General features: G+C 46.9%; 1 protein-coding gene across 1 annotated transcript in view; it reads right to left on the bottom strand.

Moving 5' to 3' along the window:
* Positions 1-15,232, bottom strand: part of C3 (complement C3) — an 82,975-nt gene that overhangs the window by 24,842 nt on the left and 42,901 nt on the right. Inside the window, exons 24-28 of the mRNA XM_063119083.1 lie at positions 14,019-14,222; positions 12,308-12,383; positions 10,118-10,280; positions 5,142-5,237; positions 2,632-2,782 (exon numbers count right to left, since the gene is read on the bottom strand). Of these exons, the coding sequence (XP_062975153.1) occupies positions 2,632-2,782; positions 5,142-5,237; positions 10,118-10,280; positions 12,308-12,383; positions 14,019-14,222 (690 nt within the window). The remainder of the gene's footprint in view (positions 1-2,631; positions 2,783-5,141; positions 5,238-10,117; positions 10,281-12,307; positions 12,384-14,018; positions 14,223-15,232) is intronic.

Consider the following 15,232-nt stretch of genomic DNA (forward strand, 5'->3'; position numbering starts at 1 on the left):
CAAGGAAAGAAGAGAAGGGTAAGACTTTCTCCCACCCCCACCCCAAAAGAGTTTTGAGAAGGTAAGTAGAAAAATAAGGAGAGATATAAAGAAACTACGTTCCAGATGAGGAGATTATGAGGAGACAGCGATGTAGAATGGAATGAAGAGCCTGGATGATGGACAGAGAATGAATTGGAGGCGAAGAGGCCATTCTGAGGGACTAAGTTAAAAACCTAGTCACATTTTTCCTGCCTGTCCTGGGTATTGGTGGGACATGATCCTTATTGAAGGTCTCTTTGCTCAAACAGGGAACATAAGTAATTACACAGAATAATAAATATTAATGTAAATGCATAAAATGAAATGAAAATTAAAAATGATGCAGTAATTTGTAGATAGACCAATTATCTATTTATCTATACGTACATACATACATGCATACATACAGTCAGGGCAAATCCCTGGTTGCTGTAGCATGGCAATTGAGGGGAAATCCCTTCAACCCCCAATTATTTTCTATCTAGTTCTCTCTCTCTCTCTCTCTCTCTCTCTCTCTCTCTCTCTCTCTCAAAACTTAACCTACAAGTTAGGGAGTTCAACAGGGGGCTACTTAATTGATCATGGGTACAGAATAAGGATCTTCTGTGCTATTTTATTTATTTATTATTATTTATTTAGAATATTTATATACTGCTCCCCATTGAAAAATTTCGGAGCGGTGTACAAAATAAAATGAAAAATAAAAACAGAATAAGGGCGGATCCGCACGTTGGCCCCAGAGCGCATTTATGCGACTCTAGGGCACCCCAGTGTGTACTTGCCTGTAAAAAGAAACTAGGAAGAGACGGAGATGCCGCCGACGCCACCCAGCTCTCCCCGGCCGGCTCGGAGAGCTCTTTTTGAAGAAGGCGGGAGTAGAGAGCTTCTTCTGCTGTCCACCCAACCTTCTTCCGCCAAGCTCTCCGTCCCGGTCGAGAAGCCGGCCGGGGAGAGCTGGGCGTTGGCGTTGGCGTCACTTCTCCGTCTCTTCCTAGTTTCTTTTTACAGGCAAGTACAGACTATCGTTTCTGGGGTGCCCTAGAGTCGCATAAATGTGCTCTGGGGCCGACGTGCGGATCCGCCCTAAAACAGTTAAAACAAAATTTAAAAGAAGCAAAACCAGAGATTCAAGGCTGCATATTAAAGAAAGGCTTCTTGGAATAAAGATATTTTCAAGAGGCACCGAAAGGAGTACAAGGTTGGTGCCTGCCTGACCTCCAGAGGCAGGGAATTCCACAGGAGGGGGGCCACCACGCTGAAGGCTCTTCCCCTGGTGGATTCCAATCGGAGGATGGATCTAGGTGGAACCACCAGGAGCAGGCCCTCGGATGACCTCAGTGACCGGACAGGTTGGTAAGGGAGAAGGCGCGGGCCCCAAACCAACTTCGTATGGGCCACCAACGTCAACGCAGCCAAGTCAAAAGCAGCATGAAACAAACAAGAACAAACCATGATCCACTTCTACCTTGGCTGGCTGCCCCGGGTGAATAGGGAATGTACCCCATACATGATCACTGAGGAATTCTGGAGTGCAGCTTTCTCACGTCATACAGAGCAGCCAGAAGAAAAGGAAAGCGCTCGTGTGCATCTTTTGGCTTCTTTGGTGCCATTGCAGTATCTAAAACAGGGGTGGGCAACCTGTGGCCCTCGGCCTAACTTCATGCAGCCATTAGCCTAATTTCAAAATCAGACCATTGGCAAAAATAATCTCTTCCTTCCCTGGCAGCCTCCTGGGTGGGAAGGAAGGAGAGGGAAGGGGTGGCAGAAAGAGGAAAGGAGTGAGTCACTCACTTCTGGCTCCCCCCCCCCCCCACGATGGCCCTGGCTCTCCCCTGAGAGATTGTGCAGCCCTCAGCACCTCTTCACCGTGCCTGGGTCCAGCTCCAGCTGAGAGCCCCCTCCCTCCTGCTACCAACTGTCTCTGCAGAGGCCACCAGTGAGGGAGGAAGCAGCAGCCAGGCACCTCTCCATCATGCCTGGGTCCAGCTCCAGCTGAGAGCCCCCTCCCTCCTGCTGTCAACTGTCTCTGCAGAGGCCACCAGTGAGGGAGGAAGCAGCAGCCAGGCACCTCTCCACCGTGCCTGGCTCCAGCTCCAGCTGAGAGCCCCCTCCCTCCTGCTACCAACTGTCTCTGCAGAGGCCACCAGTGAGGGAGGAAGCAGCAGCCAGGCACCTCTCCACCATGCCTGAGTCCAGCTCCAGCTGAGAGCCCCCTCCCTCCTGCTGTCACCTGTAACTGCTGAACTTTGCAACTAAGATAGTAGTACCTGAATTTGCTTTCCTTTCCCCCCTCCTCCTCCTCCCTCCCAATCCCCTTTCCTTTTGTGTCATGTCTTTTAGATTGTAAGCCTGTGGGCAGGGACTGTCAAGAAATACTTTTGTAAGCCGCCGTGAGAGCCTTTTTTGGCTGAACGGCGGCATACAAATCCTTAAATAAATAAATAAAAAATAAATATAGGACGCCCACTGCTGATTTAATAATGGGTGTGCCCATTATTATTCTTTCCCCAAGCTAGTCTCAATAGTATTTCATTCTGCTCCTTGTAAGAACTGCCAGTCTTCAAATCCTACTACTTTTTTCTTCGATTCAACACACTGCCACAAATGTACCTGTTGCTGCTTGCATGAGTACCCTGTCATCATTCAGCTGCCCAGCTAGTGCCAAAGCGTAGGCTGTGAGGGCTGTGGTGTAAGGTCTTTCCAATGTCTCATACTTTCTGGATAAATAGGCAGCAGCTTTGGTGATGCTGCTATCTAGAATCTAGATTAAAAGGGGGGAACCAAAATATCCGTTAGAAGCATCTGGAGAGCAATTTTCATTCGATGTAACAGGGTTTGGCAACGTGTCAGTAGGGGCTCTCTATGACCCCGTATGCATCGAACCTGACTTCTTAATTCCAAGCTTGCCATGTTAAGTGGCATAGACAGAGCAGTGCATTCGACTTGTGTTTCCTGGAACATATGTAGAACACTCCACCTAATCCAGGACCCTGTTTCTTTCTTTCTTTATTATGTATTTATGTATTTATTACATTTTTATACTGCCCAAAAGCCGAAGCTCTCTGGGCAGTTCTCAAAAATTAAAACCATAATAAACCAACTAACAGTTTAAAAACACAAATACAAAATACAGTATAAAAAGCACAACTGGGATAAAACCACACAGCAAAAATTGATATAAGATTTAAATACAGAGTTAGAACAGTAATATTTAAATTTAAGTTAAAATTAAGTGTTAAAATACTGAGAGAATAAAAAGGTCTTCAACTGGTGACGAAAGGAGTACAGTGTAGGCGCCAGGCGGACCTCTCTGGGGAGCTCATTCCTCAGGTAAAAGCAGCCCACTAACACTGCTGTTGGCAGCCACACTTCAGAGGAATGTGAAAAAGATGAGCAACATAGATGTGCAGATTCATATAGGAGGAAATGGTCCTTTAGGAATTATGATTCTAAGCTTGTTTAGAGGTTTGAAGTAAGGCTAGGCCAAAATACCTGAGCCGGATCTACACTACTGCTTTAAAGCGCTTTATAACAGTTTTATAGCGCTTTAAGGCAGTTAAAGCGCTTTATAACTGTTATAAAGCGCTTTAAAGCAGTAGCGTAGATCCTGCCCTGTTCCTGTTTTGCAACCCCATTTGTTGAAAGTGAAATGGGGGCGAGGCATTTTGGGCATTTTTAGGGATGGTTGGAGGTGAACTTACTCCTGGACACCTCTCTATGGCTGCCAGGTTGTGGCTACCAATTCCACGCCCCCCCCCCCCCCGAATGCCCGAAACATAGTAATTCCCAGACATTGTGGGGGTGGATAATAGCAGCCAGGGGCTACTAGAATGACACTACATCCGGGACATTCTGGTAGAAAATGATGCGCTTCATCACCAAAACAAAACAGAGAACCGTGCCCAGCTTCTCTCACTTCGCCACTTAGCAGTAAGCCTTCTCTCAAATATTTTGGCCAAATTTGCTTCCACCCACCAAAATCACTCAACAGTTTCACCTTTGTTTAAATCAAAGTCGTTGTTTCTGAATTGGCATCTTTACCTATTAATCAACATGTGCACTTTTTATGGAAACCTGTGTCTTCTTTTGTACTCTTTTCAGGTGATGCATTTGCTCCATTTGGGGATGGGGGGAATATGCAAGTGATCACCCCAGTGCTGAGGTTGGGCTTATGACTAGGCCAACAAGGACCAATACTGAACAATGTGAAAAAAAGGTAGGAACGTGATCGTGGTATAAGAGGTGACTATCCCTTAGACCTGTGGTTCCCAATTGGGGGTCCACGGACCCCAGGGGGTCCGCGTAACCCACCCAGGGGTCCATGGCACCATTCACATATTAGCTCTGCAAGGTCCACACTAGCAACTAGCTTCAGAGATTACTTCCCTGCACCTAATCCTGAAAACTCATGGAGAAGGAACCCTTTTGAATGTGGTGATGTACAACTAACAACTCTCTCTGCAGAAGAGCAAGATGCACTTGTTGACGTGACTTGTGATGGTTCATTGAAATCATTTTTTCAAATAATATAGACTGGACCAATTCTGGTTGAAGGTTTTTCCTGATTATAAGAAGTTAGGTGAAAAAGCTTTGAAACATCTAGTTCCCTTTTGTTCCACATATCTTTGTGAACAAACATTTTCGACATTTTGTTATATGAACAACAAGCCTAGAAATTGGCTCGATGTTGATCCAGATTTGAGATTAAAAGTAGGAAATATTGAACCGGATGTGGAAGGGATTGTTCGGGACAAAAAGAGGCACGATTTCTCCCATCACATTTAGGTTTAGTAGCTGCTAGACATGTCATAATTTGTTCAATTGTAAACTAGACATTAGTAAAATTAAATTCGTCTTTATATTCCTAACTAAATCATTGTCATTTTTGCGTGGTAATATCACAAATATCACAGATTTTATGGTCTGCATTTTAGTATACCTAAAATCCTTTGCTTATTAGGGGCTACCCCTTATTTTCTCCAAAAAATTGCTTCACACAGGTAACTACCATAGAGATAACAAAATTTTCCAAAGTAGGGGGGCATTTGAAAAACAAGGGGTCTGCAGTACTTAGCTAATTGGAAACCACTGCCTTAGACTATCATCAGGGAGATACTTACATTGACGTGATCCTTGCAGATATCTCTGGACTCCAGCAAAGCAATCAGGGTGAAAGCTGTTAACGACACCTCTGGTTCAGCACCTTTATAGCCTCCCTAGAAGGAGGCAGAGGAGAAAAATAAACAAGAACTGAATGCATACAATGCCAAAATCCCCAAAACAGTTACAGCCTAGTTGCTGCAAGAAGGACAGCAATTGTTTTTAAAAAAGAAAAAGCCTGAGCATAGCAGATTTTTTTAAAAAAATGTCAGAAAACTAAAAAGACAACAATACAGTGTGTTAAAGAACAAGACAGTGTTTTAAAAATAAGGGATTTCAGAACAGAGCAACACCTCCTGTGGTCCTGCAGTTATGTTTCCAACAAACAAAAACCTTGCTGGAGCTTCTTTCTAGGAGGTAGCTCCTAGGACTGCCAGTCAAAAGACCCTGTGCAATTACTCCATCTTCCTTAACGGATTTTCTGTGGTCAGAAAGAAGTTGCAAGCAGCAGTAGGAAAACACAGGAGAGCTACAAGTGGAAAATAGGGTTATCCCAACCCTATTTGTGAATGAGGCAGAGTGAATGAGGCAGAGTGAATGAGGCAGAGTGATAGCATGATGGAAGGCTCACCTGGAAGCACCCTAAGGGGTCATCTACACCAAGCAGGATATTCAACTATGAAAGCGGTATAAAAAAGGCAGGAGCCACACTACTGCTTTATAGCGGTACTGAAGTGCACTGCAGGATCTACACTACTGCTTTATAGTGATACTGAAGTACACTCTTGGGGCCCATGACACATCTACACCAAGCAGGATATAACACTATGAAAGTGGTATGGAAGCAGTATATGGTCTGTGTCAATGGGCCCCAACAGTTGTCAGTGCACTTCAATACTGGTATAAAGCGGTAGTGTGGCTCCTGCCTTTTATATACCGCTTTCATAGTGGAATATCCCACTTGGTGTAGATGAGACCTAGGTCTCTGTGGCGCAAGAACACCACCCCTGGTCTCCAATGAATGAAATTGGCTGGAGTCTGTCTACTTCTACACCGTTTGCCATCTGCTCCAGGAAGTGCAGGGACCCCTCACTCAAAGGGAAGCTCCTTTGGAAGATTTGGGAAGAGGCATGGACAAGCCACACTGGACAAGCCATAGAGCTTCTCTAAATAAGCAATTCATTGCTCACTCATGGATGTTTGTGGGTCCATTATACAATGTCATCAATGTCCAGGACATTGCCCACGCTATCCTCTGGGAATCTCGCTTTTTTTAAAAAATGGAGATAATGTGGTATTATCCGAGTTCTCGCAGAATCTCCCAGTATGTAAAGTAATGTAATTCTGCCGCTAGATGGTACAGTCTCATTAAAAACAATTGAGCCTTTCTGAGAAAGAAACTTTCAATTCAAAATCATGTCGTCACGTGTAAAGGTGGGAAGACTGCGGAGAACAAAAAAACCCGGTAAAACTGCAGAATTTTCCCTGTGTGTAGAGAAGCTGATCTCTTCATTTAAAAACAAGAAGAAACAAGTCTTGTAAAACCTGAGATATGAGGCAAAATGTGCAGCCACTATTCTGCCTGTTTGTTTTGTGAGAACCTAGCCTGCTGCTGCCTCTGTTGATTCTTGTGGCTCTCTCAAAAGCTTTCACTACCAGGGTATCCTTTTGGATAGGCTGCCTCTGTTGGGTGGCTGATTCCAGAATGCGATGATGGGGGACTACTGCTCTGTGCTTTGGCAGCTAAGTTATGGGGTTTCAGAGGGTTCTATTCTATCCGGAGGAGAGGGCTGAGGTGTCATCAGTATGCTGTTGACAAACAGCTCTATTTGTCCTTTTTAACAAATCCAGGTGATGCAGTGGCTGTTCTGAATCAGTGCCTGGGCACAGTAATGGACTGGATGAGGGCCAATAACCTGAGACTGAATCGAGACAAGAGAGATACTGTTAGTGGGTAGTTCATCTGCCTGGCTAAGTGATGTTCAACCTGTTCTGGAGGAGGCTGCAGTCCCGCTAAAAGAACCAGGGGGGATTCCACATGTCGTACTAAGGGCGCTTCCATGCGCCCCCAGTGCGCACCCAAAGCGATCGTGTAGCTTGCCTGGAGAAGAGATGAGGAAGAGGCGTCCTTGCCGCTGCTGCCACCGCTGCCCCCCGCCTACTTCCTCGCCGGCCGGGTCGGAGAGCTCGGCCGCCCCGCCTTCTTCGGCCGAGCTCTCCGACCCGGCCGGCAAGGAGGTAGGTGGGTGGCGGCGGCAAGGACGCCTCCTCCTTGTCTCTTCGAACAGGCAAGTTACACGATCGCTTTGGGGGCGCATGGAAGCGCCCTCAGTACGACGTGTGGAATCCCCCCAAGTTTGTAGTTTGGGGGATCCAGAACTGTCACTTAAGGCACAGGTGACTCAGGGCATAGATCCCCTTTGATCAGCTTAGGTTGCTATACCAGTTATGTCCTTGCCTGGACAGAGATAGCATAGCTACAGTTATCCATGCTCTAATAACCTCTTGTCTGGATTTCTGCAATGTGTTATATGCGGTGCAGTCTTTGAAAACAGTCTGGGTAACTTCCACTGTTTGAAAATAGGGTAGTGAGACTGATAACAGGGACTGGTCAATGTGATCATATTATGGCAATTCTCTTCCATCTACAGTGTTGCCAGACCAAGTCCGAGCCTGATTCAAAGTGCTGGCATTAACATTCAAAGCCCTAAATGGCTTGGGGCCCAGGTTACCTTATGAATCGTCTCCTCCCATATGTACCTGCCCCAGCCCTAAGATCAGTTTCAGTAGACCTTCTGTAGGAGCCCTTGCTAAAGGAAGTGAGGTGGGTGGCCACCAAGAAGAGGGCCTTTTCTTGCTGTGGCACCTTAGTTATGGAATGAACTTCTCAGAGAGGTTCGCCTGGCACCTAAATTCTTGTGAATGACCCAGAGAGCTTTGACTACTGGGTGGTATAGAAATGTAATAGATAACTAAATAAAGCTCTCCACATCTTTGCAACTGGCTGTAACTCCTCCATCATCACCCCTTACATTCTTTGAGCGTGCCTCCCTCTCTTCTGCAGAACCTCATCTACTACATTTGTGTGTTTTTTTCATTCTCAGCTCCATGTCATAGAATCATAGAATAGTAGAGTTGGAGGGGGCTTATAAGGCCATTGAGTCTAACCCTCTGCTCAAGGCAGGAATCCACCCTAAAGCATCCCTGACAGAGGGTTGTCCAGCTGCCTCTTGAATGCCTCTAGTGTGGGAGAGCCCACCACCTCCCTAGGTAATTGGTTCCATTGTCATACTGCTCTAACAGTCAAGACGTTTTTCCTGATGTCCAGATGGAATCTGGCTTCCCGTAACTTGAGCCCATTATTTCATCTCCTGCACTCTGGGAGGATCGAGAAGAGATCCTGGCCCTCCTCTGTGTGACAACCTTTTAAGTATTTGAAGAGAGCTATCATGTCTCCCCTCAGCCTTCTCTTCTCCAGGCTAAACATGCCCAGTTCTTTCAGCCTCTCTTCATGGGGCTTTGTTTCCAGACCCCTGATCATCCTGGTTGCCCTCCTCTGAACCTCCTCCAGCTTGTCTGCATCCTTCTTGAAGTGTGGTGCACAGAACTGGATGCAATACTCTAGATGAGGCCTAACCAGGGCCGAATAGAGAGGAACCAGTACCTCACGCAATTTGGAAGCTATACTTCTATTAATGCAGCCCAAAATAGCATTTGCTTTTTTTGCAGCCACATCACACTGTTGGCTCCTATTCAGCTTGTGTTCTACAACAATTCTAAGATCCTTCTCACTTGTAGTATTGCTGAGCCAAGTATACCCCTTCTTGTAACTGTGCATTTGGTTTCTTTTTCCTCGGTGTAGAACTTGGCATTTATCCCTATTAAATTTCATCCTGTTGTTTTCAGCCCAGCGCTCCAGCCTATCAAGACCACTTTGAAGTTTGCTTCTGTCTTCCAGGGTATTAGCTATCCCACCCAATTTTGTGTCATCTGCAAATTTGATAAGCATTCCCTGCACCTCCTTGTCTAAATCGTTAATAAAAACATTGAAGATCACTGGGCCCAGACTGAGCTCTGTGGTACCCCACTCATTACCTCCCCCCAGTTTGAGAAGGTTCCGTTGATAAGAAATCTTTGAGTCTGATTCTGTAGCCAACTGTGAATCCACCTAATAGTTGTTCCATCTAGACAACTTTTAACTAGTTTGCTAATCAGAATGTCATAGGGTACTTTGTCAAAAGCTTTGCTGAAGTCAAGTTATATTATTTCCACCTCATTCCCACAGTCCACAAAGTACCTGATCAAACAACGAGATCAAATTAGTCTGGCAGGATTTGTTCCTGACAAATCCATGCTGGCTTCTAGGAATCACTGCATCATTTTCAAAATTCTGCTCCAGAATTTTCCCAGGGATGGATGTCAGACTAACTGGCCTGTAGTTCCCAGGTTCCCATGTTTTCTACTATTATCTTCTTTTATGCTCTTTCCCAGGCTTGAAGCATCTTTCCCTTTTCTGTTCATCAGATCTCCACCTAAAAATCCCTCCTTGATATCTATTCTCTCTTCTTTTTTTTACCATAACCTTATTTGAACAACCTTCACTTTACTGTCTCTCTGCTATCAAACTCTCTCCTTTTGCACATTTACCAATCCCTCACATTATGTCTTTCCCTTGGACCCATCTGTTGCAGATTCTTGCATGTCCTCTTGAAAGCTACTCACCTTTGTGATCTTCTCCACACTACTAGCACTACAGAAATATTATGTCACTTAACAGGAGTAGCAGCATATCACCATCATGTCCTGTTAATGAGCCCCTTCAAAGCATCCGGCTGGCAACAGTCATCACAGAGAAGCCTAAGGCCGATGGACCACCTGGCTACAATACAATACAGTCTGAACATGAATTCCTGTGTAGTTTTCTTCTGAATTAGGAACCAGAAAATCCCTGGATTTATTCAAGTCAAGCACCATTAATAGCAGAAAGAAAGCATACCACCATCTCTCCATGGATTACAGGGGCCTCTTCATGGAAAATCCCATCTGGTTTTAGCCTCTCCAGAATCAACCACTTCACACCTCCACACAGGACTTCTTGGGTAACAGTATTCACGAGTTTGAAAGCCATGGCAAAGACCTTTACGACATATGCCGTTAGCCTGCAAAGATTTTGGCACATCAGCCCAAGCATCTCAATAAACATCATCATCGTATAATCAGCTGTCCATCTGACCTCGCGAGCCAGATATGGCAGGGCGTTCGTTAGCAAGGAGGGATGAGTGTTTGTCTAAACACTGGTAGACTGTGCCATAGCAAGGAGCAGAATCCATGCATGCCTAGGCTAGTGTTTTCAACAGGATGGGGACAATCAAGTTGAAAGCGGGGCAACCTCATCATCCATGTAGGAAGGAGAGAAGGCTCAGCCAGCCCAGGAGCCAAGCAGGAGATGGCATCTGGGCAGGATCTACACTATTCATTACACCGTTGTTTAAGTGCATTGTTGCGTCCTCCCTTGCTACGTTACAAAATGCAACTTGAGCCCAGTCAATCGAAATACCTTTTCTTCTATCATTTTACCCCGGCACACTCTTCTTTAGAACGTTCTTCATTAGCTCTGAAGTAAACCTCCTTCTTCCGGTGACTCTGAGCTAGACCTGCCTGGATAAGCCGGCAGGGAGGCGGGGCGACGCGTAGGGACGAGGGAAGCCCTGCAGCGTCTTAAAGGGGCCACGTGCACCCCGAAAGATAAGCGGTTTTTTAAAAAAAATTAAGCCTCTGTCCCCTCTTTCCCGGCGGCGGCGGCTCCTCCTGCAAAACACTTTTCTCCCTCGGTGTGTTTGTATTTGCGTTTGCGTGCGTGTGTGCGAGCACACACCGAAGAGAGTCCTGGGGAGATGACACCACGGGGGAGGGAGAAAGGCAGGAGCTGAACTCGTCCACCGCGCGCACGCAAATACAAACACACCGAGGGAGAAAAGTGTTTTGCAGGAGGAGCCGCTGCCGCCGGGATGCGCCAGAAGAGCCGCCGGGTGGGAGGGGGGATTATTCGAATGGAAGAACGCGCGAGGGGGAAGCGGCCAGAGCAGAGCAGCGTCTTTGAATGGGGTAGAGATTCTTCCGCAGGCGGCACTGCCTAGCTCACAGTACACACAGTAAAGAAAGAGGCGCTTCTTTTAGGTACGTCTTTAAAAAAGGCGCACGGAAGCGCCTTCGCAACCACATGTAGATCTGGCCCTGATCAAAATATTGCCAGGAGCTCCGGGTATCTCTTTGGAACACCGAGAACCTCAAAAATTAAATGCTATGGAAGGTGTTTGTGACCAACGTATTTGACTGCCCATGGTAATACTGCGTGAGCTTCAGAAGTGGAATGCATTGCACAGAAAGACTAAGCCCATTTTAACCATCATCCTCAATCTCCAAAGTCACAAAGCACTGTGCATAAAACAAACCAAAACAGAGGTGGCGCGTGCGCTCCTGCTTAAAACTGAAAGCACTGCATGGAAGACGAACGTGAAACGTTTTTGGCAAGCATTGAACCATAGTCATGGGAGGAACCAAATGGATACCAGAAGGCAAAGAGTTCCAATAAGAGGCATCACCAAGGCAGAAGTGGCACAATTGGGGAAAAGCAGATGGCATCTTGCACGAGCATAAATAAGGAGTGAAGAGATAAGAAGGAGAATGGAAAGAGAGAAGAGTTAGCTAGAAAAGTGGGAGCAAGAGAATGAAATATGTGAAATATGCCAATAAATAGGATTTTGGAGGAAAGCTGCCGGGAAGCTCATCAATGATTTAGGGGGATTCCACACGTCGTACTGAGGGCGCTTCCATGCGCCCCCAGTGCGCCCCCAAAGCGATCGTGTAGCTTGCCTGGGAAGAGACGAGGAAGAGGCGTCCTTGCCGCCACCCGCCACCCACCTCCCTCCTCACCAGCCGGGTCGGAGAGCTCGGCGGAAGAAGGCGGGGTGGAGAGCGGCCCCACCTTCTTCCGCCGAGCTCTCCGACCCTGCCGGCGAGGAGGGAGGTGGGTGGGGGTGAAGGCGGCAAGGACGCCTCTTCCTCGTCTCTTTGAACAGGCAAGCTACACGATCACTTTGGGGGCGCACTGGGGGCGCATGGAAGCGCCCTCAGTACGACGTGCGGAATCCCCCTTAAAGATAGTGCCACAGCATACTGCCCTTACCAGGTGCTAGCCTTGCGGTCTTTAAATGCAGCATAGGAGTTGTCTGCTTTCTTGTACACCATCTGCTGGGTGTAGCCTGAAAAGAGAGGAGGAGAAAGAGACCTGTGGAATGCTAGTCCAGCTGTTTAAGAGCATGCATACATCCAGTTAGGTAGATTCTACAGCACTCGCACACAAAGAAGACTTGCTCCTCCTTTTACCACAGTGTCTCAATGCTTTCATGCAGTTGCTTAGCTCTATGTTCTTTTCAGAGCCTCGTGTGGCGCAGAGCGGTAAAGCAGCAGTTTCTGCAGCCAAAACTCTCCCCACAGCCTGAGTTCGATCCCAGCGGAAGCTGGTTTCAGGCAGCCGGCTCGGGTCGACTCAGCCTTCCATCCTCCCGAGGTTGGTAAAATGAGTACCCAGTTAGCTGGGGGAAAGGTAATCACGGCCAGGGAAGGCAACGGCAAACCACCCTGCTATAAGGCCTGCCAAGAAAACGTCAGCGAAAGCTGGCGTCCCTCCAAGAGTCAGTAATGACTCAGTGCTTGCACGAGAGAGGATGTTCTTTTCACCTGTCTCTCAGCGTGGCAGTTCCATTGCACCTGACAGCTGAGGCTACACCAGTTGAGGGACTGAAGGGAATAGAAGGCAGTTCTGCCGAATAAAGACCTTAATAAAAAAGGGGACTGAAATTGAATGTAGCGAGTTTGTTAATCAGCAGAAATAGAGACTTCACAGAGTTCCAAAATGCTGCTAAGAGTCCTGTGTAGCCTAACACAGTGAGTAGATTTTAGCAGGCTTTAGCTGACAAGATCAGGCCTCAATCCCTGGATAACTCTCATAGTTAACATAGTTAATTGATAACTCTCAATCCCATAACTCTCATAGTTATGTCACCCTTTTCTCATAGAGTCTTATCTTGGGATGAGCTGGGAGGTTTTCACTCCTAATGAAGCACTAGAAAAGGCAATTATTTTTCCAAGCTGAGATACTTTGGGAAACGGCAAGAGAGAGCCCCACACTGCTTCTTCCGAGAGGTGGGAGGGATGTAGCCCGTCAGCTCCTGAGATAGAGGCCGGCACCTAGCAGGACAGCTTCGCTTCATGCTTGCTACCAGCTTGGAGAACCTGCTGTGGCTCAGTGGAACAGTGTTGGTCTATCATGCCCATCCCAACAGACATCCAGTTATGAAATCTTGATTAGTTGGAAGAAGGTGCTAACTGGCACACATTTTCTATCAATAAACTGTCATTTTTTTAATTCTTACTTTGTACAAGTGGCTTGTTTCATCTTGATAGCCAAAAGAACCTTATTGATGACTTGGACCTGGCAAAACCAGAACCCAAACTCAACACATGGAGAGGATGTCAGAGAGGGTCATGCACCACCATCGTGAGGCTTGATTCCTACACTTTGAGGTTTCTATATTGGTATCTCAAAATTCTTGAGACCATCAAAACAGAGATGAAAGCTCTCTTCCTTGTAAAGAGTATTGTGACAACTCAATTAGCCAGGGTTTAAGATTTCTCAGGTCATCACCACTGGGCAGGTGCCCTTCCTGAAAGAAAATGAGCTCCTGCAACCAGTCGGGAGCGTATCAGCATCCTTGACTTGGGAGGGTCAGAGACTTAATCTAAGACAGACTATGGATGGGTGAATCTGGAATCCAGTGACAGACTTTTTCATCAGCAGAAGGTAGAACTAGTCCAGGGATGCTGTCTTGCTTTACCTTGTTCGATCTGCTTGATTGCAAGAGGCCTGCGATCCACCCCAATCTTCTCCCACTGCCCTGTGTTGTCAAGGTAGAGGGTGGCGATAACCGATGGCGTCATGGTGATCATGTTCTGCTCCCCACAGCCGGAAGGGGTTACGATGAGATGATTCAATTTGCTCCCATCGATTGAGTCCTCAACAATCTGAGCCACAGGGTCCCCTGAGCACAAAAGGGATGAGAATTCAAGCATGCACAAAGGCAGTGGGAGCAGTGAGGGCTGTGACCTTGTTCTCACAGATTGCTGAACATCTACAGCTCTTTGCAGGATTGCTTCACCCTCCCAATTAGTTTTGTTTCCCCCTTCACCATTTCCTTTGCAGCACCAAGAGATGGAATAACTAGATTTCAGGCCTAATTCAAAGATTATTCCCACGTAAAGTGGGGATAGGGCCTCTGTACCTGTGGGAATGTTTTTGCCCAGCTGTACACTCAGTGAGATCAGCAGAGACGGGCATGCAATGTCATGACCTCCAGCCACTGAACCTTCCAGCGTGCAGCAGAGGATTCTACTGTGGACAAGGCACAGGCTACTTCCTCAGGGGTAAGCTACTCAGTGCCTTATTCAGAGCCCTCCCAGCCAGAGGAGACAGCCCTGTTATTATCCTCTAGCTTGGAGGATGAGTCCCTGGCAGAACCCCCATCTCCCCAGCTTCGCAGAACTCTCAGGCTAAAAAAAAATCAGGCAAATTCCCTTCAACAGTCTAGTCAGCTCCTCCAGGAGGGCAGGCTGACCACACTGCAGGTCTTGTCAACCTGTGTAAGGCTTTAATTAGTGTTAACTCCCTGCTGAGAAAAAAAAAATCCAAGAGTTCTGGACAGCACGAGCCACTTGGAGCTCTCTGAGCATCTATCTTCTTCCTGCCTTGTTCAGACAGCCACCAGATACTACAAGCTTCCCCTGGGAGCTGCAAGGAACAACAGAATGGGGCATGCTGTATGTTTCATCCATTTAGGATAAGAAACCCCTGCGAGCCCCTGCCGAAGGAAGTGAGGCAGGTGGCTACCAGGAGCAGGGCCTTCTCTGCTGTGGCACCCTGGCTGTGGAATGAGCTCCCTAAGGAGGTTCGCTTGGCACCTATGTTATATGCTTTTAGACGCCAGGCGAAGACCTTTTTATTCTCCCAGCATTTTAACTGTCTATAAATAAATTTTAACTTGGTGTTTTAAAT

The sequence above is a fragment of the Elgaria multicarinata genome, chromosome 3 (genome assembly GCF_023053635.1).
Source record: "Elgaria multicarinata webbii isolate HBS135686 ecotype San Diego chromosome 3, rElgMul1.1.pri, whole genome shotgun sequence".
NCBI classification, from domain to species: domain Eukaryota; kingdom Metazoa; phylum Chordata; class Lepidosauria; order Squamata; family Anguidae; genus Elgaria; species Elgaria multicarinata.